Below are 27,994 nucleotides of genomic sequence, written 5' to 3' on the forward strand. Positions count from 1 at the left end.
TATATAGTCTTTTAAGGAACAGGGAAGCCCCACCTTACTGAGCTAGTCTCCCTCTAATTCTGAATCAACTGCCTTATATGAAGTTATTAACCAAGTGGGCGCACACAGAGATGATCTGGATGCTGCAGGTGTTTTTGTGTGTGTTTTTGTTTTCCCTTCAGATGCTTCATTTAAAACTGCTCTCCAGTTCAAGATCATGTGAGATTGGTCTCACAGTTCAGGGAATTGCACCTGTATTTTCCCCACAGTGGTTGAGCAAGGTCACCCACTCCCAGCTTCCCACTCCCCAGCCATTGCCTTTCTGGATGGAGACCTGTGCCCCTTAACCTTTTAACTGGGGTATTCCCAGGGTGCACAGTTCCCTGCCTTCACTGATAGGTTGCCCAAGGACATCTGCTTCCTTTCTCTTCAGAGACTGATAACAGAGTGATTGTCAATAGTTATAAGCTACCCCACAGCACTTCCTATGCAAGCGTACTTTATTCTTAAGGTAAAAAGCATAATAGAGAAAACATATTAAAAACAATAAAAAAACCTGCACAGTTTCTAATAAACTTACTAGAATTAATCCATGGATTCTAGCAGGCCCAGTCCTTCCAACCCTACCCAAAGGGCTTGGGTCCTGTCCATTTGCTAGGTCAGGAAGAAGGCCCTGACCCAATTTAAAGCAAGACTATTTATCAAAAAACCCTTTCTTTGTCTGTCAGTCTCTGGAGAGTCCAGTTTGAACTAGTATGTGTGCACCAGTGGCTTCTCTGGAGATGTTATAACCTGAGTGAATTGGTCTAGTTGTCGTCCCCACCCGCTCTCCTATTTACCCTTCCCCTGGAAATACATACAATTCCACAGTTGTTTTCAATGCAACAAACTCATGTGGGGCTCCCAAAGCAGCCCCCTACTGCTCCTGCCTCTGTGGTTCTGCAGCCCTTGAGCGTGAGCAGACCCTGCGGAGGGGCTGGACCCCCCATGGGAGAGGAGAGCAGGTGCTCTGGCTGGTATAGCACCATAATTTATAGGGACAGGGCTGATTACAGGTCAGTAAAGCCTAACTTTAGTACCAGGCAAACTGGTTGAAACTATAATAAAGAACAGATTTATCAGACACCTAGATGAACACAGTATGTTGGGGAAGAGTCAGCACAGCTTTTGTAATGGAAATCATGCCTCACCAATCTACTAGATTTCTTTGAGGGGGTCAACAAGCATGTGGACAAGAATGATCCAGTCAATATAATGTACTTGGACTTTCAGAAAGCCTTTGACAAGGTGCCACACCAAAAGGCTTTTAAGCAAAGTAAGCAGTCATGGGATAAGAGGGAAGGTCCTCCCATGGATCAGTAACTGGTTAAAAGATAGGAAACAAAGGATAGGAATAAACTGTCAATTTTCACAATGGAAAGAGGTAAATAGTGGGGTCCCACAAGAATCTGTAGTAGAACCTGCGCTGTTCCACATATTCATAAATGATCTGGAAAAGGGGGTAAACAATAAGGTGGTAAAGTTTGCAGACAATACAAAATTATTCAAGATAGTTAAGTCCAAAGCTGACTGCAAAGAGTTACAAAGGGATCTCATAAAATTGGGTGACTGGGCAACAAAATGGCAGATAAAATTCAGTGTTGATAAGTGCAAGGTAATGCACATTGGAAAACATAATCCCAACTATACATACAAAATGATCAGGTCTAAATTAGTTGTTACTATTCAAGAAAGAGATTTTGGAATCATCATGGATAGTTCTCTGAAAACATCTACTAAATGTGTAACAGCAGTCAAAGAAGCTAATAATGTTAGGATCCATTAGGAAAGGGATAGATAAGAAGACGGAAAATATCATAATGCCATTCTATAAATCCATGGTGCACCCACACTTCGAAATCTGTATGCAGTTCTGGTTGCCCATCTCAAAAAATATATCAGAATTGGAAAAGGCACAGAGGAGGGCAACAGAAATGATTAGGGGTATGGAACAGCTTCCATATGAGGAGAGATTAGGGTTAAAATTTAGGATTAAAGACTGGGACTTTTCATTTTAGAAAAGAGATGGCTAAGTGGGATATGATAGAGGTCTACAAAATCATGATGATGTGGAGAAAGTGAATAAGGAAGTGTTATTTACTCCTTCCTATTGCACCAGGGGTCACCCAACAAAATTAATAGGCAGTAGGTTTAAAACAAACACAAGCAAGCACTTCTTCACACAACATACAGTCAACCTGTGAAACTCATTGCCAGGAGATGTTGTAAAGGCCAAAACTATAATTGAGTTCAAAAAATAATTAGATAAATTCATTGACAAGAGGTCCAACAATGGCTATTAGCCAAGATGGTCATGAATGCAACCTCATCCTCTGGGTGTTCCTAAACCTCCAACTACCAGAAACTGGGACTGGATGACAGGGGAAGGATCACCTGATAATTGCTCTGGTCCATTCATTCCCTCTGACACATCTGGCCACTGACAGAAGACAGGATACTGAGCTAGCAGGACCATTGGTCGGATCCAGCATAGCCATTCTTTTGTTCATTCAAAAACTGGCATAAGGATCACAGTCTCTACTATACTGGCCTATCAAAATCCCATTCATCTGGGCAGTAACCACTGCAAACCATCACTAGTGTATCATACTATACACCCTAGTATGTATCACGGTGTCATTTGTCTTCTTTCTTTTAGGATCACATTTCACACATTCTCACGCTATCAGTCAAGCCCTGCAAAACCTAGACATACTTTTTTTGCTGAAATGTGATCTATAAGCTAGGAAATCTCCATGTAAAAAATATTTTGCCAGTGAAAACATTCAGTGTCACAAAAAGTGAGCAAAACAAACTGGAAAAATAAATACCACATTTATAAAGCAGACTCTGACAAACAAAATAAGAGAGAACTACTAAAGAAAAAGACTTTTTTGTAGATGCCTCAGGATGTTGCTGCCTGCCAAACACAGTCAGTCCCCAATTTACAGGTAATTGCACATAGAGCAAGATTAACGGGTGTACAGATGTTAACAGTGATTCCACTTCCTAAGGAAGCACAAACTGATTATCATTCATTCCAAACCCTACTGTCTTGGCACAAAATCACAGCTACTAATAACTATTTTTGTCTGATTGTTTTATGTGAAATAATTTTCAGTAAAAGAAGTCTTGAAACCTCATACAAGACACTGCCCCAATATATAAGTTCTGGATTCTTTTGCTACATTATTTTAACTACTTTGTATTTTTAACTACTTTGTAACTGTATTCAGAAACATTGCTTCATTTTTATGCATTCTAGCTAAGCCATCATCTCCTAGCCAGTTATCTGGTAAAACAGATTTTAAAATAAGATCAGCAATTTGTTATAGGTACATTCCAGTTTATTAGACAGTTTTGTAAACTCCATACTAATAGATTTTTCTCTTCATGATTGCCTAAACAACATAAGAGTTCTATCAATAAAAACTCACTGTTCCATGACCTTAGAATTTCAATACATGTCTACAGCAATCTTTTTCATTTGCAAACATTTTAAATCAGACTTTTAGCACCGTCTCCAGAGCATTACACTACTGTAGGTCTTTCTGAACTAGGGATTGGCAAACCCAGTGAAAGTCAACTTTGGATGTTAACCCGAAAATGTGGTGAATCCTAACCTTAACTTGAATTCCTCCCTGCACTCTAGGGCTTGGGATCCCAGAGCCCAGTGATCCTCTGACCCAGCAGGCACAGCATGATGACATTTGCCTCATTGCACTATGTTGCTGAATTGGAACTTGCAAGAGTTTGGGTTCAGTTCAAGAGGCAGGGATTAAGGTGGGTTCAGATTCCCAGCTGAACCACTTGCTCAGCCTTTTCCTGTGGCTTTTTAAAGGGTTCTGTAGACCGAGATACCGTAGGCATACTATCTTGTGCTGTGATTCCCAAAGCCAGAGCATTAGGCGTGATGACTTTTTTTTCTAGCTGTAAACAATGACTGGGGTTTGCTGAAAACAGCACTTTTGAACATTTTTGTCGGTTTCCAGACACGTTATAGGACAAAGTAGAATCAGTGAGTTAGACGAAGCACATCCATAAAGTTACATTATCCACTGACCTCAATGCAAACTGACAGATGGCTCCTTTTGTATTTTTTTTTAAAGCCGTCTTCACAAAAGAGACTGAGGCAGCTCCTGTGTAAGGTGACAGCACAGGTAGCTTTGCAGTCACTCAGTCCTTTAGCCCAGCAAGAAGCAATAGACTTCAATTGTGATCCAGCAGTCACCATAAATGACAGAAACATCAGCTTGGAATGAGCGGGTCATTTGGGGCATTATCCTCTTGCAGTAACACAATTATATATAACATAACAATGCAGTTTTCCCTCTTAAGTTCTGAGTTTTCATTATAGTACCTCTTATAACATTTAGACATATTTATAAGTCCATAGTCAAAATTAATTAATAGCTGAATCAAAGTCTCAACCCAGTCTCAACAATCAAGGTCTCAATTGTTTTAAGAAGGAAGTTTGAATAAATATCTGCATGGTAATTTTTGAATGCAAGAAAAACAAAACAATCAGCATCTCAGTTTTTAGATGCTTTCTTCAAGCTAACAAAAATGTTTTGTTTTAAAGGGGAGAAAGAAACTACCTGCTTATTCATGGTCTATTAATCATTTGAAAAGGAAAAACTAAAACTGATAAATATATTCTATCCAGTTTGCAATGGCAGTAACTACTTTTTGGAATTTATTTGCTGGATTATCAAAGCAATGTTGTCTAGTACCTAGAGAAACATATTGGGAGTCTGGACTCCTGGATTGTATTTCTAGCTCTGCCACTCCCAAGCTGTGACCTGTGGTAAATCGTTTAGCCTCATTGTGGCTCATTATGCCCTTCTATAAAATGGGCATCAAACTATTTGCCTGTTTTAAGGAGGTGTTGCTAAACTGTCACAGGGCTTCATGGCCTGGGAAATAGAAGGGGTAAATAACAGTCTGTATCCAAACTCTGCATGCACTGCATAGTGCTTCCATTGCAAGATGTGGTTACAGCATGCAACTGAGGGTGAATAAAAATAACAGAGCATATTAATAGCAGTGTATAGAGGCAGTAAAGCCACATGGCAAAGTGACTCTCCCCAGCATACAGAAAGCAGCTTGAGTTTCTAGCTCCTTACTCTTCCAGTAATGCAGTTAATATACACCACTAATTGTGTCTGAATCAAACGCAAACATTTCCGGGGCGAAACATGGCATCTACTTTGCAGCAGCAGCAGTACCACAGTATTTAGGCTGGAAGAGGGATTAATATCGGTTTTCTTGCAGAAAGTGCCATGAGCTTTTTAATGAATGTAACAGTCAGGGCCTCTGTTTTATTTCACATCTGAAATACGGCACCTCTCATTCTGCACTGTGGCTTCCAACTCTATTCCAAGGCACTGATATCAGAGCTGCAGAGAATCCCTGAGTGAAGGAGTGCCTGTGTACTATGGTGATTGACACTTCGTTGACACAATAAACTAAAACTAGGATCTAGAATAAATAGCCAATGAGAGAAAAACCTATTGTGATAAGTAAGATACGCAATCTGCTTAAAAGAGGTCCTGCTTATGACTGCCAGCTTCCTGGAACATGTTTAGATTGCCACTAGAGCAACAGGAACTGGTTACAGGACCCAAATAGGATAAAACAGCTTAATAGTGACAAAAACCAAAGTGCATGGATTGGGGATCAGGCTGGCGTATGTGCAGAGAGTGAGGTAGGCACAAAGGAGAAGAAATGGGTTATGAAGGTGGAATGGCACAAATAATAAAAGCATTGTACTGCTTTACAGCCAGGGGAAAAACCATTTTCTGCCTAATAACTGCTGGAGAAATTGGGAGCAGAAGTAGTATTTTTATGATAATTTAACAACTGTCTAAAAAGTCAATTGAAAAAAAATCCATAGGATAGATCCATGCAGTTTCATGCACCATGGAGGGTTCTGTGTATTGCTCATAAATATTGTCATTCCAATCTGGCATACCATCCCTGTCTCTAAAACAGGAAACTATAATATTCCTGTTAGGGACAGATCCATTTAAATTTTGCTTCTCTGGAATCTTTACCAGGCAGTTGTGCTATGCAGCCCCCAGCAGTTAAGCAGTCATTCCATTCCCAAGAATAAAGTCTCTGCTTCTGCCCAGCTGAGTTGCCTGAATCACCATAATCATAATGTCACACAGGACTCACCTGAACATGTTTAATGAAGAGGTATACGGGATTTGGTGGGAGAGATTAATCTGTCAGCCACAAAAGAAAAAAAAACAGGAACTGAAAATGGCCCAAAACATTCCAACAAGAATAGCAATTGAGTAAGAAAGTGCACATTTATCTCTCTCTGTAGCTGTGTTGAACTCTACCTTGTGTTGAAGTCCTGAACTGTCCAAAGAAAGTGAAAGGGAGAAAGTAATTTTAATTTAACGAACATGTGATGTAAAATTATTGTTAAAAAAAAAAGCATAGAACAGAGTCACAAAATTATTTTAAGTGAGTTTGCCTAAATTAAAAGAACTGGTGATTAAGGGTTTTCAAGGCTCCTAGTGAGGTAAGAGTTGTAGCAACAAAGTAAAGTGTAATTAAAACAAGATGAGATTCATGCATGGGACAACTGGATACTTTGCTTCGATTGCTCAATTTCAGTGGAGTGAGAGTTTCAACACTTTCGGAGACATCGCTTCATGACCACAACTGTCTACACCCCACACAAGCACATATGCATGTACCATCACACCATTAAGCTTTCTTCATCCTTATCCAGAAAATTGTTCTGACCAGACATGACAAGGAGAGAGACCCAGATGGCATTATTATCTTTGTGGGCTGTGCCCTGAGAAACTCCTGAGATGTAAACCTAAGATTCTTGCCACTTCCCTACCTGACGTGTCAATTCCCAACCTTGTTTTCCTATGTCTTTTTTTTAATCTTTCTATATTTGTTTTCCTTATTGAGTCTGGCTTAACCAGCCAGGTCAAATCTAACCTAGCAATGCTTTGCTGTGATCAGTTTGGCATGCTGAAAATAGTGCTGGGGGCTATATCTGTGCTTTTCCAGTAGCTCACGTACAACCCAGAAACAAAAGCTTCATTTTCCTTTCTTTTGCTATTCTTTACTCCCTCCGCCCTAGGTAGGTATTGGAGGAGACAGGATCACACTGTAATAACTGAAGTTGGGGACCTGAGATCTACCATGCCGCCCAAAACTAACTCTTCTTCTTGACAAAGATATTTGACGCCATTTGAGAGAGTGTCACACAGAGTTTCCAGTTAAAAGACTCTATAAATAGGGAGAGAGGGACTAGGGGAGAAGTAATGATTTATGTGAATTTATTTATTTTTTGTTTTAAATACTTTAACTTTTTTGTGAGTCTAACAAATAGTAAACGAGTTTTTAATTTGGTACAGAACAAGCAAATGTTGTCCCTGTCAGCAAAAACCCTGAACCCCAGATCTGTGCTTGTAGAAACCTGCATGGAACATGGAGGGAGAAGCACAGGTTGCAGGAGGGAAGAAGACACCAGGTGGTCAGTTTGTATGCACATGGCTAAGATAGTTCACTTAATAAAATATCCAGTTTAGTTTTAGAACCATGGAGTCTTCTCATGTTAATACAAGGCTTTTTTATTACAACATTAGCATATTTTAAAATTGAAACTTCCTAAACCCCCCATTTTTAATGGGTGCATTGGCTGGGAATGATTCCCAAGTAACGCAGCCCTACAACATGTGGGAGGAGGAAATACCTGTTGCCCTCCCATTTTCTAGTCAGTCCTCCTACCATTAACTCCCCTCTCTCTCTCTTTTTTTCTTTAAAAAAAAAAAAGATTTAACCAAGTTTCATGGTTTCCCACCAGCAGCCATGCAGGTGGGTTATTCCAGTTGAGAGTTGGAGTATTTCCTGCTTGCCTAACATTGCAGGTGAGAGAAGCATAGGGTCAGAAAGTCCAGAGAAGTGGAGCACTGAAAGAGGGGTGCTTATTGATGTATGTTCTCCTCCTGCTGGGCTGCTCTGAAAGCTCTCCACTGCAGAAAAGCTTTGGTGGGGTTTTTTTGAGAGCTGGCAGTGACCAATTTACCTTCCAATATATTAGCCAGAACAGGAACCAGAATCTACCACTTTCCAAAGCTCATGCATTTTGGAAGGGCACAAATATTTTTTGCTTGGATAAGACCCTAATATGGGTCTTTTAAACATTTACAAATAAACCATTTGTGTTACTTCTTTAATATATGGTTGGAGCTTACTCTAGTTTTCGTAAGAGCAAACATGCATTCAAGTGACGTATTAAGATTGATTGCTTCTTGAATGTGTTTTTCAGCATTGGACTTTACTCCTTTAAACAAAAAGGTGTGTGGTAATTATTAAGGCTATATTGTCAGCATGTGTAGAGATAACCAGGATAATGAGCTCAAGATGACTTGATTCAACAAACCTCCTTTAGAGCAGTCAAACTATGAGGAAGCTGGTTTGTATTATTTGAACGTTGTAATTGACTACTTCAGAAAGAGCTTCCTACTGATAGCTGAGTCCAGGGAATAAAGTTCCTTACACTTACACTAAGGGTATGTCTACACTACGAAATTAGGTCGAATTTATAGAAGTCAGTTTTTTTAGAAGTTGGTTTTATATATTCAAGTGTGTGTGTCCCCACAGAAAATGCTCTAAGTGCATTAAGTGCATTAACTCGGCGGAGTGCTTCCACAGTACCGAGGCAAGCGTCGACTTCCGGAGCGTTGCACTGTGGGTAGCTATCCCACAGTTCCTGCAGTCTCCGCTGCTCATTGGAATTCTGGGTTGAGATCCCAATGCCTGATGGGGCTAAAACATTGTCGCGGGTGGTTCTGGGTACATATCGTCAGGCCCCCGTTCCCTCCCTCCCTCTGTGAAAGCAAAGGCAGACAATCGTTTCGCGTCTTTTTTCTTGAGTTACCTGTGCAGACGCCATACCACGGCAAGCATGGAGCCCGCTCAGGTAACCATCACCGTATGTCTCCTGGATGCTGGCAGACGTGGTACTGTATTGCTACACAGCAGCAGCAACCCCTTGCCTTGCGGCAGCAGACGGTGCAGTAGGACCGGTAGCCATCATCATCATGTCCAAGGTGGGCAGACATGCCTGGGCAGACATGGGTGCAGGGACTACATTAGAAGTGACTTGACCAGGTCATTCTCTTTAGTCCTGCAGTCAGTCCTATTGAACCATCTTATGGTGAGCAGGCAGGTGATATGGATTGCTAGCAGTCCTACTGTACTATCTTCTGCCAAGCAGGCAAGAGATGAGGATGGCTAGCAGTCCTACTGCACCATCTTCTGCCGAGCAGCCATGAGATGCGGATGGCTTGCAGTCCTTCTGCACCGTCTGCTGCCAGCCAAAGATGTAAAAGATAGATGGAGTGGATCAAAACAAGAAATAGACCAGATTTGTTTTGTACTCATTTGCTTCCCCTCCTCCCCCGTCTAGGGGACTCATTCCTCTAGGTCACACCGCAGTCACTCACAGAGAAGGTGCAGCGAGGTAAATCTAGCCATGTATCAATCAGAGGCCAGACCAAACTGCTTGTTCCAATAAGAACAATTACTTAAGTGCACCATTTCTTATTGGAACCCTCCGTGAAGTCCTGCCTGAAATACTCATTAATGTAAAGCCACCTCCTTTGTTGCTTTTAATTCCCTGTAAGCCAATCCTGTAAGCCATGTCATCAGTCACCCCTCCCTCCATCAGAGCAACGGCAGACAATCGTTCCGCACCTTTTTTCTGTGTGGACGCCATACCAAGGCAAGCATGGAGGCCGCTCAGCTCACTTTGGCAATTAGGAGCACATTAAACACCACATGCATTATCCAGCAGTATATGCAGCACCAGAACCTGGCAGAGCGATACTGGGCGAGGAGGCGACGTCAGCGCGGTCACGTGAGTGATCACGACATGGACACAGATTTCTCTGAAAGCATGGGCCCTGCCAATGCATGCATCATGTTGCTAATGGGGCAGGTTCATGCTGTGGAAAACCGATTCTGGGCTCGGGAAACAAGCACAGACCAGTGGGACCGCATAGTGTTGCAGGTCTGGGACGATTCCCAGTGACTGCGAAACTTTCGCATGCGTAAGGGCCCTTTCATGGAACTTTGTGACTTGCTTTCCCTTGCCCTGAAGCGCATGAATACCAAGATGAGAGCAGCCCTCACAGTTGAGAAGCGAGTGGTGATAGCCCTGTGGAAGCTTGCAACGCCAGACAGCTACCAGTCAGTCGGGAATTAATTTGGAATGGGCAAATCTACTGTGGGGCTGCTGTGATGCAAGTAGCCCACGCAATCAAAGATCTGCTGATATCAAGGGTAGTGACCCTGGGAAATGTGCAGGTCATAGTGGATGGCTTTGCTGCAATGGGATTCCCTAACTGTGGTGGGGCCACAGACAGAACCCATATCCCTATCTTGGCACCGGAGCACCAAGCCGCCAAGAACATAAACCACAAGGGGTACTTTTCAATAGTGCTGCAAGCTCTGGTGGATCACAAGGGACGTTTCACAAACATCAACGTGGGATGGCTGGAAAAGGTACATGACGCTCGCATCTTCAGGAACTCTGGTCTGTTTCAAAAGCTGCAGGAAGGGACTTTATTCCCAGACCAGAAAATAACTGTTGGGGATGTTGAAATGCCTATATGTATCCTTGGGGACCCAGCCTACCCCTTAATGCCATGGCTCATGAAGCCGTACACAGGCAGCCTGGACAGTAGTCAGGAGCTGTTCAACTACAGGCTGAGCAAGTGCAGAATGGTGGTAGAACGCGCTTTTGGACATTTAACTGCTGGCGCAGTTTACTGATTTGCTTAGACCTCAGCGAAACCAATATTCCCACTGTTATTACTGCTTGCTGTGCGCTCCACAATATCTGTGAGAGTAAGGGGGAGATGTTTATGGCGGGGTGGGAGGTTGAGGCAAATCGCCTGGCTGCTGGTTACGCACAGCCAGGCACCAGGGCGGTTAGAAGAGTGCAGGAGGGTGCGGTACGCATCAGAGAAGCTTTGAAAACCAGTTTCATGACTGGCCGGGCTACGGTGTGAAAGTTCTGTTTGTTTCTCCTTGATGAAACCCCCCGCCCCTTGGTTCACTCTACTTCTCTGTAAGCTAAACACCCTCCCCTCCTCCCTTCGATCACCGCTTGCAGAGGCCATAAAGTCATTGTTGCTTCACATTCATGCATTCTTTATTCATTCATCACACAAATAGGGGGATGACTACCAAGGTAGCCCAGGAGAGCTGGTGGAGGAGGGAAGGAAAATGCCACACAGCACTTTAAAAGTTTACAACTTTAAAATTTATTGAATGCCAGCCTTCTTTTTTTGGGCAGTCCTCTGTGGTGGAGTGGCTGGTTGGCCGGAGGCCCCCCCACCGCGTTCTTGGGCGACTGGGTGTGGAGGCTATGGAACTTGGGGAGGAGGGCGGTTGGTTACATAGGGGCTGTAGTGGCAGTCTGTGCTCCAGCTGCCTTTGCTGCAGCTTAGCCATACACTGGAGCATACTGGTTTGGTCCTCCAGCAGCCTCAGCATTGAATCCTGCCTCCTCTCATCACGCTGCCGCCACATTTGAGCTTCAGCCCTCTCTTCAGCCCGCCACTTACTCTCTTCAGCCCGCCACCTCTCCTCCCGGTCATTTTGTGCTTTCCTGCACTCTGACATTATTTGCCTCCACGCATTCGTCTGTGCTCTGTCAGTGTGGGAGGACAGCATGAGCTCGGAGAACATTTCATCGCGAGTGTGTTTTTTTTTTCTTTCTAATCTTCACTAGCCTCTGGGAAGGAGAAGATCCTGTGATCATTGAAACACATGCTGCTGGTGGAGAAAAAAAAGGGACAGCGGTATTTAAAAAGACACATTTTATAAAACAGTGGCTACACTCTTTCAGGGTAAACCTTGCTGTTAACATTACATACATAGCACATGTGCTTTCGTTACAAGATCGCATTTTGCCGCCCCCCACCACGTGGCTACCCCCTCAACCCTCCCCCCTCCCCGTGGCTAACAGCGGGGAACATTTCTGTTCAGCCACAGGCAAACAGCCCAGCAGGAACGGGCACCTCTGAGTGTCCCCTGAAGAAAAGCAACCTCTTTCAACCACGTGACCATGAATGATATCTCACTCTCCTGAGGATAACACAGAGAGATAAAGAACGCATGTTGTTTGAACGCCAGCAAACATACACTGCAATGCTTTGTTGTACAATGATTCCCTAGTCCGTGTTACTGGCCTGGAGTGGTAAAGTGTCCTACCATGGAGGACGCAATAAGGCTGCCCTCCCCAGAAACCTTTTGCAAAGGCTTTGGGAGTACATCCAGGAGAGCCGCGAATGCCAGGGCAAATTAATCCTTTCACATGTTTGCTTTTAAACCATATATAGTATTTTAAAAGGTACACTCACCGGAGGTCCCTTCTCCACCTGCCAGGTCCAGGAGGCAGCCTTGGGTGGGTTCAGGGGGTACTGGCTCCAGGTCCAGGGTGAGAAACAGTTCCTGGCTGTCGGGAAAACCAGTTTCTCCACTTGCTTGCTGTGAGCTATCTACAACCTCATCATCATCATCATCTTCTTCGTCCCCAAAACCTGCTTCCGTGTTGCCTCCATCTCCATTGAAGGAGTCAAACAACACGGCTGGGGTAGTGGTGGCTGAACCCCCTAAAATGGCATGCAGCTCATCATAGAAGCGGCATGTTTGGGGCTCTGACCCGGAGCGGCCGTTTGCCTTTCTGGTTTTCTGGTAGGCTTGCCTCAGCTCCTTAAGTTTCACGCGGCACTGCTTTGGGTCCCTGTTATGGCCTCTGTCCTTCATGCCCTGGGAGATTTTGACAAAGGTTTTGGCATTTCGAAAACTGGAACGGAGTTCTGATAGCACGGATTCCTCTCCCCAAACAGCGATCAGATCCTGTACCTCCCGTTCGGTCCATGCTGGAGCTCTTTTGCGATTCTGGGACTCCATCATGGTCACCTCTGTTGATGAGCTCTGGATGGTCACCTCTGCTGATGAGCTCTGCATGGTCACCTGCAGCTTGCCACGCTGGCCAAACAGGAAATGAGATTCAAAAGTTCGCGGGCCTTTTCCTGTCTACCTGGCCAGTGCATCTGAGTTGAGAGTGCTGTCCAGAGCGGTCACAATGGAGCACTCTGGGTTAGCTCCTGGAGGCCAATACCGTCGAATTGTGTCCACAGTACCCCAAATTCGACCCAGCAAGGCCGATTTAAGCGCTAATCCACTTGTCAGGGGCGGAGTAAGGAAATCAATTTTAAGAGCCCTTTAAGTCGAAAAAAAAAGGCTTCATCTTGTGGACGGGTGCAGGTTTACATCAATTTAATGCTGCTAAATTCGACCTAAAGTCCTAGTGTAGACCAGGGCTAAAAGGTCTAGACCCTCTTAAGTTGAAGCTTTGTAGCTAGCTAGTCAGTATTTTGTGAGATTCTGTGTATTTTAAAGGGAAATGGTTCAAATATTGTGGAGCAAAAACTGGTCCATTGGTTAATGTTGCATTCTACTTTCCATTGTAAACCCAATGGTGCCTCTTCCCCACTAAAAAATATACTTTTCAATCTCCCCTCAATTAATATAATTTGAAATCTCTTAGAAGATAAAACATGTTATAACTAAAATGTAATAAGAAAGCATTAATACCTATTTTCTATGTCCTAGATCTTTAAAACAGATATCTGAAAACATTTGAGTAGGTGCAAAAATTGTCCACTGGTTACTAATTCCAAAATTTAAGAGGAAAGGATTTAACTATATATTAAAAGTTATTAAGTACCAAGCAACGAATGTCAGAAGGAATGTTAAAATTCCTGTTATGTCCTCAGATATGATGGTGATATGAATAGCTACATAGATAGGGCTCTTCAGGGGTTCTCATGAGTCTTAGGAAGATTTCAAGAGTATGATGAGCTTGCCATCCTGCTTGGTCATCTAAAGAGTCCCAATGCCCACTCCTACAAATCTTGGGCCTAGTCAGTACCTTGAGCATCTCAATGTTGGACATTATTATGTAAGGAAAGACTACTTTAGGCACTTTTAGAAATTTCTAAAATGTATTGGTGTCTCTGGCCATTTAAGATCGAGCTCTAGCCCTGTTTTAGGTTCAGTCCAAAATCAAGGTATTCTGGGGTTTATTGTTATAGTAGGGGAATGATAGGTTGGGAAGCAGTGCATACTGGGAAGGATGACAGAGATGTATAATTTTGCCATTTCAGAAAGAGGTAGGAATGGAAGGTAATAGGGCAAGCTGTTGAGTCTCTCCAGACAAGGTGCCTGGGAGGGGTTTTAAAAGAGTCTTATAAAAGACAACAATCAAAGATTTGGGTAAAGTACCCTGAGGAAAGGTTGGTGTTGTGGGCTAGAAAGCCAGAGGCTCAGTGGGAGGGTAGAGAAAGACCTCAAAAGATTAGGCGATCCTCTTAAGAAATTCACTGCTTATGGTTTTCCACCAAAAGGCTGTGAAGAAGCCGAATAGTAAAGGTTGATTGGGAGTCCGTGCATGGAAGGGTGATGATTTGTCTTGGTGAAAGACCATTTGTGAGCCCCTGCACCAACAAGTGGAGGTTTAAAGGACTTCTTTTGGACTTTTATTTTGCTGGACTCGTTTCTTCAGAAAGGATGGAGTATATTTCGTTAAGCCAGAGATCTAGACTACTCTACAAAGGAAGGGGGAAACTGAGGCAGTAGCTACATTTGCTACTGAAGAGGTAAGCCACTGCTACAGTTATTTACCAGTTTCCTCTTCCTTGGTGTCCTGTAGGACTCATGGTACTAAGTCAGTGATCGGATGGCATTGTTTAAAAAAAATAGTATCATAATACTTTTAAAACTCTAAAACACGTCTAAAATAGTTTTCAGTTAAAACGTGGGACAGACAGAGTACATGAGAGGATGATGTGCTACTGTAAAGGCAATACTAGCACTCATGGTTTTGCCTCTTCCAATTAATGTGGTTAAAATCTAGTTTAGCTCTGACTATACAGGCAAGGGCAAATAGTATTCTCACGTGGTTGGGAGATTTCCATGTTATAATGTTCCCTGAAAGAGAGTCATATTGCCTTTGTAGCTGTCATTCTTATATCAGATTTATATTTCCTTTTGTCATGGCAACACCCCATTCCCTTGCTATTGAAGGCTAATTTCATGTAAATTACCCAGAAGAATTGCCTTGTTTTGTTTCCAATGAAATAGCAACAAAATTCAACCTTGTGTGGGGCATAAGTCATTCAGAACAGGGACTTCAGTGTTGTGATTTCTTAAACTCCCTTAATTGCACATGCCCCCATTCTTCTGGTTTTAATGTGTTTGCTTCACAGAGACAAAGCACACAGTAACTTATCTTACAGCACCAGCCGAATGTACTTCATTTGTGATGTATCTCGCTGTCTTTGTATTCAGATAAGCCTTATTAGTTCTGAGATATCTAGGTTTGTGCAGATGCTTGAAGCAAACTAAATTAATAAAATTCAGGAGAGTGGTTTTCAAATGAATCTTGAAAGCAAATCAGAATAGGAATCAGGCTCACAAATATGCACAGACAATTCTGAAAGGCTACATTACCTTCTGTTGCTGATTCTCAGATGTATATTGTCCTCTATCTTATTACAGAACATATCAGCATTTTGCAGCTCTAGCATTCTATAAACAGAACATTACACGGTTTGAGGATCTTGTTTTTTACAAACAAGGCTATAAGATTCCTTTAGTGTCAGAATGTCACCCAATGTGATGTGCGTATGGTGTTTTTGTTTTGCGTTGGACAGCTGTGGAAGTGCAGATTTTAACTTGACAGAGAAAGAAAATGAAAGCCAATTAGAGAAACTTCTGGAAAAAGGGGCATCTGTGAAGATGCACGTTAAGTGTGTGAGGGGGAGAGATGAATGTACTGAGTCCATACCCAACGCTGAACAGATAATATTAATTTTGTGGGGTTTGGTTGTATCAATTATCTGTTGCCGCCTTAATCTATAAGACCTCTTTCTGAATCTGTCAAAACAGTCGATAAAGGAGAACCAGGTGCTGTATTTATTTGGACTTTCACAAAAGTCTTTGTCAAAGTCTGTCACTCAAATTGTTTAAAAAAAATTGAATAGCCATAGGTTGAGAAACTGGCTAAGCAAAATATAGGAATAAATGGTCAGCTTTCATCATCGAAGGTTAGCACCATGTTACCACAAGGTTTCATGCTACGACTAGTGTTTAACATTATTAATTATATGAAAAAGGAGGCAAAGGCATGAAAATTGCAGAAGACAAAATTATTCCAGTTAGTCAAGATTAAAGAAAACTGAGAGAAACTTAAGAGGCATGTAACAAAGCCAGGTGAATAGGCAACATGATGAATGCTGACAAATGCAAGACAATTATTGGAAGGAATATTTTGTACTACTCATACTGTTTCCTGCAGGGGTGGGCAAACTTTTTGGCCTGAGGGCCACATCGGGGTTCCGAAACTGTATGGAGGGCCGGTAGGGAAGGCTGTGCCTCCCCAAACAGCCTGGCCCCCACCCTCCTATCTGCCCCCTCCCACTTCCCGCCCCCTGACTTCCCCCCTCAGAACTTCTGACCCATTCAACCCCCCCTGCTCCTTGTCCCCTGACCACCCCCTCCCGGGACTCCCCACCCCTAACTACCCCCCGGGACCCCACCTCCTATCCAACCCTCCCTGCTCCGTGTCCCCTGACTGCCCTGCCCCCATCCACACCCCCACCTCCGACACGCCCCCCGGGACTCCACGCCTATCCAACCCCACCTGTTCCCCGTCCCCTGACTGCCCCCCCCGAACCTCCACCCCATCCAACCGCTCCCTGTCCCCTGACTGCACCCCAGGGCTCCTGCTCCTTATCCAACCCCCCCGCTCCCCGCCCCCTTACCATGCCACTCAGAGCAGCAGGACTGGCAGCTATGCTGCTGCGCTGCCCGGCAGGAGCTCGCGGCCCCGCCGCCCAGAGCGCTGGCAGCATGGCAAGCTGAGGCTGTGGGCAAAGGGGGGCAGCAGGGGAGGGGCCTGGGGCTGGCTAGCCTCCCGGGCCGGGAGCTCAAGGGCTGGGCAGGATGGTTCTGAAGGCCCTCATAGTTTGTCCACCTCTGGTTTACTGGGTTCTAAACTCACTAACAAAGGAAAAGTCCTGGGTATCATAGGGAACAGCTGAATGAAGACTACTGCTCAACATGGAATGACAGTCAGAAAAGCAAACAGAAGTTTAAGATGCAGAAAGAGCAGGATGAAAAATAAGGTGCTCAATAGGCAAAAGACACACCCCTATGGAGTGTATTTAGGCCACTCAGCACCTCACAGAAAGTGTTCAACATCTGAGTGGTTTGGCCCACAACTTACCAGTCTTTGTCCATGGTTTTTATTATGTATTTTAGGATGCAAAGTTAGACCGCAAGTCTGTATAATGTGTAGCCATAATAGTATTTCTTTTTGCCCTTGTAGAAGTGTAATAGGACATACTTAATCCCTTGCCTATCTAAGTGTACTGGAACCAGTGGTGTCATGCACCAAAATGATCAGAGGGCTTTATGAAATACCAAAAAAAAAGATACAAACCACTCAAAAAATATTTAAAGTAGCATTTTAAGGTCTCTCATAAACCCATGCATGCTGCAGTGTCTATGTACATTGAAGGGGTCACCCTCTACTCTGAATGTCCTGCTTTTTGACAGGCAAGAGAAAAATCTGGACTGAGCCTCATTCACATGCAACTTTCCCTTGCCCCACACAGATGGGGGAGTCAGTTGCATAGGCAGTGGCATTCTAGCCCTGGTGAATTCACAATTGATTTCATAGTTGTGATCCATGCAGATGAAGGGGAGGGGAGTGGCAGACTTGGACCAGGGAGTAGTTGCGGTACGGGTAGGTCCAGAGGGGCCACATCATCCTCTCACCAGCTCTGTGGAAACGATCCAAAAAAGGTAATGCAACCTAAACTTGGATGGCTTTTGTTGCGTCCCGAGAACCTCCCCACTTCGGCCCGTGGAGAGATGCATGCAGCTACACTGCCGGCTCTGTCTGCTGCAGGCGTGGCCTCCTGCAGCTCCCATTGGCTGTGGGAGAGGGACAGAGACACCATCATTAGTTGCCGGGCAGAGTCAGCCATGGAGGCAGCATCACTTTTTTCCACAATGAATATAAACAAGTCAAAATACCGAACACAACTATCTGTTGCACTTCTTGCTGCAATCCTGAAGGTTTCAACTGCTCAGTCACTGAGGTCAAACATCAACAAACTGACAGAACTGAAGCGTTGCCAGGTGTCTGGCAAACACTAAAAACTCTCTGGCAGGCGAAGAATTGTATAAAGTTGTAGGACAGTTTTATTATTTCGAAGAAATTTGAAATAAAACATACAATATAAATGTGTTTTTTTTCTGAACACCATCTTCAGTGACATTATTGGCCCGCTGGGAGGATTTGAGGACTGGCACTGGCCCTAAGGTAAATTGAGTTTGAGACCCCTATTTTATGGGGATGCAACTCACTCAGAGACTTTAAGGCCAGAAGGGACTCTCCTGATCATCTAGTCTGACCTCCTGCACATGGCAGGCCAATGAACCTCACCCACCCACTCCTGTAATAGGTCCATAACCTCTGGCTGAGTTACTGAAGTCCTCAAATCATGGTTCAAAGACTTCAAGTTACAGAGAATCCACCATTTACTCTATTTTAAACCTGCAAATGATCCATGCCTCGTGTTGCAGAGGAAGATGAAAAACCCCAGGGTCTCTGCCAGTCTGGCCTGGGAGAAAATTTCTTCCAATCCCAAATATGGTGATCAGTTAGACTGTGAACATGTTGATGAGACTCACCAGCCAGACACCTGGGAAAGAATTCTCTGTAGTAATTCAGAGCCCTCCCCATCTGGTATCCCATCTGCAGTCGTTGGAGATATTTGCTAATAGCAATCTTCAGGCCCCTCCAAGCTACCTGAGCAAACACCCATGCAAGAAAAGGAAGTGGCTTCATTGTTCTGTTGACTATCCTAAGCTCATCCTTCTATGCAGCATTACTGGTTACAGGCATTAGTAGTTTATGTAATGTTGTGTATTCAGAATTCATCCTACCTTCTGAATATATTAATAATGCCCAGTTAGCTGTGTGTAACTAGATAGCCTAAGCAGACTTGTTACTAAGCCTGTCTTTGCAGATATGTCACTCTGGCTTCTGAAAGATCGGGGACATTTTGGGGCCCTGAAGGAGATGCATTGTTCAAAAATTGGACTGCGTATAATATTTTACTATATGAATCAAAACTCCAATTTCAAAATTCAACTGCATCAAAACTATGGAAAAACAACATTAGCAATCAAGTAAAAAAAATGGGAGCTTCACAGTGAGATGCCAATTGAAATAATTAGCTGAATTTTTACTGTATCTGGTTAATTAAATCCCCATTCAGCAATTGCACTGAAGTATTAGAAAAACAAACTGCATGAAGCCATCTGTCTAATTAAATCATGCTCCTAACTGTGTTTAATTCCAAAGAGGTTTACCATTTATTTAATACACCACCATCCAAAACATGATAAGATTCCAAGTCAGGGTTGTTGTTTTTTTACTTCGTGTCAATTATATCATCTAGTCAAAGCATGGGCAGGTTAATGACTCTTTCTTTCTGCTACACAGAACCTGAAGCGTGTGGCAGAGACATGGATGGATGAGTTTGCAGAGTACGTTTACCAGCGGCGGCCCGAGTACAGGCATCTCTCAACAGGCGATATCTCAGCCCAGAAGGAGCTACGCAAGCACCTTAAGTGCAAGGACTTCAAGTGGTTCATGGCTGCAGTGGCATGGGATGTCCCTAAATATTACCCTCCTGTGGAGCCCCCACCTGCTGCCTGGGGGGAGGTAAGGAATACCCAAGCTAGACTAAATTTAACTGCATGTTCCATCTTTATTGCAAAGCAATTTGGTAGATCACCGAATTTCATATGAAGTTACTGAAACTTTTTACATTATAACAAAGCCCTTATGAAATGAGGTTTGGCTCCTATTACTAGTGGTGTCATTAAGGGAGCTTGTAGTGATTGGAATGATCTATGAAACAGCCACTAAAATAAGAAACTGACATGTCTGATGTCTATGGCTGTTCCCGGTATAATCCCTTATAATCTTCCGCGCACCATGATGTGCATGCACAACAAGGACAGGAGGTTCAGAAAGAACAAATAGTCATTACAGCATATTACAGGATGGCTTTCAGAATCTGATTTTTGACAAGGGAAGCCTGAGGTCAGTGCACATTTTTATATGTGTTATTACAAATTACATGCATAAATTAGGTATTCATTAGGTACCTATCTAGTGTTTTGTCTGGTCAGATTTGCACATGCAAATGTAAATATGCAACAATGAGTGGGGTTCTTTTCCTAAAAAAATTGGCCCATCTTGCCTCATTCTATGTTCTGATAGTTGGCTTTGGTTAGTGGTATCACAGCTGGAGTTTAAACAAAAAGGAAATAAGGAGCCATACTTTAATATTATTATGCCATGCTGGGGTATGTGTTAGCAGGTTGCTGGGGCGCTTCTCAGATGCATTCTGCCTTCAGATTTATTCCTCTTAACATATTGGGGGAGCACACCAATAGCCTACTAATGCACACCTTGTGGCGACAGGTTGCGTTATGTATTAGAAATAAATTAATACACAAGGGCTGTAGAGAAGGAATATAATTTATATGTCTTGTTGGAAAAATTGCACTGGCCTTTTGCATCTTCCACTTTAAAGGAGAGATGCAAAAGATTTTTTTTCTTTTTGATTATGATTTGTAAAGAAGGCTTGACTTTTTAACATATTTTTCTGTCTTTTTTTTTAAGAACTTTGGAAGTATCAGTAATGTCAATTCTAGTCTTCCCTGGTTTTGCTAGAGGACTTCTTGGGGCTCTCAGATTATAAGATTTTACACGTGAATTGAAGGAATGAAAGGGTTTAAATTGGAACAAATGTTTTTGGTGAAATCCCCTAAACCTCCAGGGGTCCCCATTATGCCAGGATATTCTCCAGGAGGGGAGATCTAGCCACTTTTTGGTCCCTTTCTCTTAAGAACATTTTAAAATAAACCAATTTTTTTACATATTGTAGCAGGATTTTTAAAATAACCTCTCAGATTACAGTCACTTGGGCCTTTGCACTCTTATTTTAGCCCCCAACTACAGTACCTCAAAGTACTTGATGGTGCCAGTGCCTTGACATATGCAAACTCCTGACACTGTGAATTCCCTCATTTTCGTTTCATAAACTTCATTTGAACTGGTTATACCCAGAGGCAATAGAAAATTAATAGAAGAAGTCAGGAAAGACCAAAGTTCAGTAACTCCTCCATGTCCCTCCATCAAAACCCACACTCAGACACATCTCTGCAGCTGCAGGACTTTGAACATGTGATATATACCTACCTTGCTCTATTGTACAATCCTCACTCAATGCTCCAGAGAGGCAAAAAGGACCATATCCAGACCTGTGAGATTCAGATATTCATGCTTTACACAATTAATACACATTTTACATGATGCACTGTCTGGAGTGGCTCACGGCTGTGCGTGCCAAGCTCAGGGCAGACTGTCAAAAAGCAGGGCAGACACCCCAAACTGGTGGTATGTTCTATCATTAGATTTCGCCAACCCAGTAATTAATGTCAACTCCTGAATCATTATAGCAGTCTTACCATGGAGTTACAGACAGACCCCTTGGGCTCACTAGTCTATTTTGCCACCCAGGTAAGCTGGATTTAGTAATAAATGGTCACTTACATGAAAAATCATAAAATATTCTGGTTGCTCCCAGTCCCAGGAGACCAGTCACTTACCCCAGGTCTTGGACCTTGGATCTCACAGCAAAGACCATGCTGGTAGCCAATTCTAAACTAACTAAGGATTTATTAACTAGGAAAAATAAATGAGAATTATTTATAGTTTACAGCAAGCAAATAAGTTTCAGTCTACATTTCAAAAGGTGACAGTTATAGTAATCTGTAAATTCTAAATGTCTTTCAGGGCTAACTCTTGCCAGGCAGCATGGGGATCTCTTTGCTTATGTTTAGGAATCTTTGCCCCTCAGAGTTCAGACAGCATGGAAGAAAGATTCAGTTTCTCCTGTCAGGGATTTTTATCCTCTCTGGTCCAGAGTCCAAAGTTATGGGCTGAGTTATGCATCCATCTCTCCTTCCCGGAAGGAGTTAGGAATGCAATCAACAAATTCTCTGTCCTTTGATGCTACACAATACGTCATTTGCCTTCAGTAGGCCATGGACAAACACTTTACCTTAATCAATGCTTTTTTTCCTGTTTGGTGAGTTAAAAAATTACAGAGGTTTATAGTGCAAACACTCAGTATAACTTTATACCATGGGCTGTAGGGATTATAAGTGAGATAAATATTTGCAGCAGTCTACCAGCATTTCATAAAATCTGAACACATCTTTATCAACTTAACATCTAATATCTATTTTGATAATACTAACACCCTGTAAGCAAGACTGGTTTCCTGCTATGCATTTGTGAGTATTCAGTGAGGGCCTTGGCATGAGCTGGCACCTGGTCTGATATGATATTAAGGTGTTTTTAAAATGAATCATGGGGACTGTGTATCTTTTTTCCTATTAAAAATACCCCCAGACACCACAGAATGGAACTGAGACCCAAAGGCTCTCCCATTCCCCTAAAAATATGTTCCATCCGTAAACTAACCTTAGCTGAAGTTTTTTTCCTGCTACTCTATATTTTTTTGAGACTTTCCCATTCCTGGAAAGTTTTAATTAATTTGTCAGCACTTGCAGAGACTTTGAACAAACTTAAAGGCCAATGGCTGTTATAATTAGAAATTGAAGGAAGGAAAACAGATTGCTCCTTATTACTTTAGAAGAATCGAGCAGCCAGAAAAACTTCACTGGCTATGCATATCAAGAATCTTTTATGGGACATCTGTGCCAAGCTGGACTGTCATTCACTGCCTTCTCCACTTGTACTTGGAAAGGATTTACATCTGCTTCCCTGTGCCAGTCTGAGACAAGGTAAACAATGAAGTCCTCAGACAATCTGTGGCTCCAGCATCTTAATACCTAACTAGTGAATGATGTGTGCAGCCTTCTTTTCGCAACTTCTCCCTTCTTTTTGCAAACACACCTGCTGGGAATTTGACTGGTAAATGTCTTGGCAAACTCTATTCATGATAGAAAAGAAGTAAATTAAACAAACTCCTTTTCACCCTTGATGTTGCCTGATCTTTGGGAATTAATTGTGCCACTGTCCTATGTAGCTGTCCTATGTAGCTGGAAGAGTGTATGTGCTCCATCTGGTACTGTGCTCTGAAATGCATGCAAAATGGCAGTTGTATAATAGATGTGGGAGAGACTTAGTATATACTGAGTATATTACTATTAGTTTTGTATCTATACAGGAGGGTAACACTATTTTTACTGCTACCATGGGAAAAATGCAAATTAAAACAGCTTAGTTTGATCCTTCTGATTATGTCCTGGATTGCCAAGTATGTGCTACCAGTTGAAGGGTATGTCTACTATCCATTAAATGATGCATAAACACTCCTTTCTGTTCAAAGAAATGTAATTTCATGCAGTGCTGGTACTTGAAGTCTTGTCCAGTGAAGTAAAAAATGGTACTGGGGTGGATGAGATTTGTCATGAGAATGATTTAATAGTTTTAAAACTTAGATTCAAAGTACTTATGGTCCAATGTGTATTTACAATCATTTCAAACTTTTACCATTGTCTGTGGGAACGTGTTTTTTAAAAGACGAAACATAAAATGGTGACCATGAGTAAATTGGTTCTGGACTTTGTGTCCTGCTTCCAAGATCCTACAGGAAAATCATCCCTTTTCCTGATCCAAAACTTAAATGTTAAGGTTTGGCTCTGTTCTGCTATAGGCCTTGTTCAATATTCAGTAAGTCTGTCTGGCATTGCGCTCATGCTAAGTCATGGGGCCTGAACCCACTCCTCTCTGGCCCCCAATGAGAATTCACGGATTTCATAGAACCACTTTACAACAGTGATGGGAAATCCCAGAACTGAAACACTGAAATTAAACCAAATAGCCTATATGAAAAAGCATCAAAGTTTTAGGACTGAGTAACTCTCTTCTTTCTGAAAGAGAAACAGATGTCTTTTTAGAAGTGTCCGCTTCATATCCTTAATGACTTTGAGTCAATCTCAGTCCATCAGTTTGTCATATTTATGTTGTACAAAAGCAATATAACATTCACCCAGCCCCATATTGCATATGCACACTTTCTGCACCACTCAAATTCTCTCATCAAGGTTAGTGTCAACCTGTGATCGACAGTCCCCTGCTTTCTCTATGTTTCATTCAGGCTGTGCTTGACTTCTTTTAACCTGGCCTTTTCCTTTTTTTATGTTTCACTACAAAGAACAGGACCTTTTAAGTTACTGCATATCAGTTAATATGAAAGGAGGCTCATTGCTTGGCATTCAGTCTGTAGATTCTGATGTCTGAAAGACTATCTAAGGACATATTGTGTAGTAAATAATAATAGTATTGTGTAGTAAATAATAAATCTAAGGACTAATAAGTGTAGTAAAGCCAGTGTAAGTACTGCTTACTTAAAAGGCAGAGGGTGAACAGAGAGAGGCATTCCCATTTTTGCACCCAAGTGAATGCTGCTCATGTTCTCTCTAGGAGATACAGCCACTATGGTATTCAGGGCACTAAACCACATTGTGTGAAAAGCATTCTGTAAATTGGTAGCAATTGGAAGCCTCTTATGATGCTGTATTGAATTGCCGTGACCCTGACAACAGAGTCGGGGCATCATCTTTGCTATTCAAGGGCAATACATCATTTGGACAGATTATTAAACTGAACAGTAGTTCTGACATGATTTGCCATTCATTTCATGGACTGGAGATAACATAAACACCTCATTTGAGAACTCTGTTTCAGTCATTTCCTGAATCCTAGACATGCACTTGCAGTTATTAAATGTCAGTAAACTGGTATTATTCCATAGTACCACATAAAGTTATTTTTAGATGAAGGTTACACATTCCGAAGAGTACTGATATTTATTTTGAAATTGATGTTTTTGTGACCTTCAGTGCACAAAACTGAGATCAAACTTGCCTTAGGGACTGCCTCTCCCTTTCTGACTCACCACAACACTTGCCTTCATCAGGAACACGTAAGCATCCTCGGTGAACTCATGGCTCCTCGGAAGTCACTGGGAACTTTGCCATTGACTTCAGTGAAGCCAGGAATTCACTCTGTCTCAAGTGAAACTCGTCAGAGCTGAAAGCTGAGCATTGCTTTCAATGCCTAAAAGGGATATTAATTTAATAATATAGTTTTCTGTATTTTTAATTAATCAGAGGCAGGAATTGTCACTATGTTAGCACTGGAAGTTCTGTTTATCTCAGTGGCATCTTTTTTGACATAAATTAATGCAAATTTCCTCAAAGGGGAAAAAAAGTTCTCGTGTTGTTTTTTAAACTAGATAAAGGAATTTAAGGTGTGACTACCCTGTCACTGAGCTGTCATTATATTTTTTAAACATAAGAGACACTGACTTTTTGTACATTATCAATTCTAAATTTACCAAGTGTGGAGAAAGCATTTAAGAAAAGATTTTTCCAACTGGCTTAGGGGATTTAGGAGCATAAATCCCATGGACTTTCTATGTATTATGTGCTTCTAAATCCCTTAGTCACTTTTGAAAAAAATCTATCCCTTCGTTTTGGTCTTGTCGGGAAAATTTGGTGCCACGAGTAGTGGCAGCAGCAATTTGCATAATGTGCGACAGCTGTTGGCTGTCAACCTGTGTTTTGGAGCAACCTGGATCTTCATGATGAGCAGTTACAGAAGATGCACTCTGTCTTGTAATGTCCCCAGTCAAACTGATCAGTTGTGCATTGTCACTCACACCCTCCATGAATAACATCACATGAGTTATCTTCACAGCTAATCAATTAGCAAAAATATTCCAGAAATCTGCTTTCCGCGTTTGGATGGTGTGGCAAATACGCAGTGGGCATGGCCTCTCTGCACTCCTGATCACTTTTTAAAAGTGTCTGCACTATGCAGTGGAACTCTGCAGTCTCATCGTTCTGCCCCCGACTCTCAGTGCCTCAGCCCATTCTCCAAATAAGTTCCCCAACTCCAATTTAGAAGACTGTGCTGTTTTAAATTTCTGCATAGAATCCTGCATACTACTTAGTTTATAGCTGCAGTTCAGTCCCAGGGATTCACAGAACAGTGATTTCCGGTTTCTGTTCTCTTCTGATAGGGGCTGCTATCTGAGTGCACGAGCCATTTAAAACTCCCCTAAGCTTTGATGAATGTAAGGAGTGACAAAGAGAAACTACTCAACTAGGACCTGAGAGGACTGTGAATCATATCATGGCAGAGTACAGACAGGTGCCTGCAAAGAGGCAGAAAATCAAGCAGCCTCCTTTAGAGAAATATTTTGTGAAAATTACAGGTAGAAAACGTTGATGGTTTTCATGAAAGGGGTATACATTTTTAAAATTAATCAAGATTTTGGTTTCCTTAATAACAAATCTTCTTGGAAAGAATTTGTTTTATAAAATAGCATTTTTGCAGATCAACATGGTTTTAACTGGCACATCAAAATGTGCATAGTAAGAAAAATATGTTTGCTTCCAGGCTCTGCCTCATCCACTCATTTCCAACCCATATATCACCACCCAAACCAGGATAAAAGGAGAAGTTCTTATTTAATCTTCAGCATAAGAAAGGGTTTACAGTATAAAGGGAAAAAGAAAATCCAGGTTCTCTCACTCCCTCACCCCCCTCCAAAAACCACACACACAAACTCACTCTCCTGGATTTGTGCTGGAAATGGCCCACCTTGATTATCATGCACATTGTAGGGAGAGTGGTCACTTTGGATAAGCTGTTACCAGCAGGAGAGTGAGTTTGTGTGTGTGGTTTTTGGAGGGAGGTGAGGGGGTGAGAGAACCTGGATTTGTGCAGGAAATGGCCCACCTTGATTATCATACACATTGTGAAGAGAGTGGTCACTTTGGATGGGCTATTACCAGCAGGAGAGTGAGTTTGTGCGTGGAGGGGCGGAGGGTGAGAAAACCTGGATTTGTGCTGGAAATGGCCCAACTTGATGATCACTTTAGATAAGCTATTACCAGCAGGACAGTGGGGTGGGAGGAGGTATTGTTTCATGGTCTCTGTGTGTATATAATGTCTTCTGCAGGTTCCACGGTATGCATCCGATGAAGTGAGCTGTAGCTCACGAAAGCTCATGCTCAAATAAATTGGTTAGTCTCTAAGGTGCCACAAGTACTCCTTTTCTTTTTGCGAATACAGACTAACACGGCTGTTACTCTGAAACCTGTCAGTATAAAGGGAAAAAATCCTTTAAATGTCCTTAATATTGAACAGTCTTCTACAGAACTCATTTGGGCTTGTTCCAACAACCAGGGTGTAAATATGTCTTTAACTTTTACAACATATTTAGACATTTTTAGCAACCTAAAGTTTGTCAACCAGATCTTTACGTATATTAACCATTCAAAGCCTTGACTAGCACAATGCTTACTTAAATCACAGGCTTCCACCAGTGCTTCAGATCCCATGAATCAGCTTCCTCTACAAAGTGCAGGGTTTTTTATAAATATCTCTACCCAAGAGATTTGGTGGAAAGTGTAATTGTAATTCCAATTCCTCCCACTGATTAAGAGAAATAGGGAAATACTTTAATTAAACATTCAAAACTCTAGATTGTAAAATTGAATATTCTAATATTTGATAAATAACCCAATACTAGTTCGTAGTTGAGTTGGCAGTTTTGACACTTTGTGCCAAAAATATTTTGTATTTACAATTCCCGCATTTTATGGAGGTGCCCAAGAAACAGGAACATTTATCAGTTACGGTGGAGGATATTGTTTTTTTCATAGCTAACAGACTAATATCCCTAGCTTCAGACAGTCATGGTGCAGAAGATTAGCAAGGGAT

At 42.3% G+C, this 27,994-nt stretch overlaps 2 protein-coding genes and 1 long non-coding RNA gene across 14 annotated transcripts in view; 1 reads left to right on the forward strand and 2 right to left on the reverse strand.

The window, feature by feature from the left end:
• The window catches only part of GALNTL6 (polypeptide N-acetylgalactosaminyltransferase like 6), a 928,998-nt gene that overhangs the window by 856,735 nt on the left and 44,269 nt on the right, over positions 1–27,994 (forward strand). For all 11 annotated transcript variants that reach the window (XM_048847720.2, XM_048847722.2, XM_048847725.2 and 8 more), the window contains one exon: positions 19,655–19,876. In XM_048847720.2, the coding sequence (XP_048703677.2) occupies positions 19,655–19,876 (222 nt within the window). The remainder of the gene's footprint in view (positions 1–19,654; positions 19,877–27,994) is intronic.
• On the reverse strand, positions 11,304–13,097 carry LOC125635705 (uncharacterized). 2 transcript variants are annotated; one of them, XM_075127806.1, is made up of 2 exons: positions 12,429–13,097; positions 11,304–11,838 (listed from the first exon to the last, which is right to left on the reverse strand). In XM_075127806.1, exons 1-2 carry the CDS (start codon positions 13,036–13,038, stop codon positions 11,756–11,758), a joined length of 693 nt encoding a protein of 230 aa, XP_074983907.1. In that variant the 5' UTR covers positions 13,039–13,097; the 3' UTR covers positions 11,304–11,755. The 2 variants fall into 2 exon arrangements, with proteins under 2 accessions (XP_074983907.1, XP_048703686.1); XM_048847729.2 differs by having other exon boundaries at positions 11,304–11,841.
• On the reverse strand, positions 17,590–26,363 carry LOC142071909 (uncharacterized). The gene is made up of 2 exons (XR_012668137.1): positions 21,425–26,363; positions 17,590–18,075 (listed from the first exon to the last, which is right to left on the reverse strand). It is a non-coding gene; the product is annotated as an uncharacterized LOC142071909 (long non-coding RNA).

The sequence above is a fragment of the Caretta caretta genome, chromosome 4 (genome assembly GCF_965140235.1).
Source record: "Caretta caretta isolate rCarCar2 chromosome 4, rCarCar1.hap1, whole genome shotgun sequence".
NCBI lineage: Eukaryota > Metazoa > Chordata > Testudines > Cheloniidae > Caretta > Caretta caretta.

Excerpts from the sequence above, each read along its gene's own strand:
- LOC125635705 (XM_048847729.2), bottom strand. The coding sequence starts at position 13,038 with ATGCAGAGCTCATCAGCAGAGGTGACCATCCAGAGCTCATCAACAGAG. Across the intron at positions 11,842-12,428 it reads AGGTGGAGAAGGGACCTCCG|CAGCATGTGTTTCAATGATC; the intron begins GTGAGTGTACCT and ends TTTCTCCACCAG.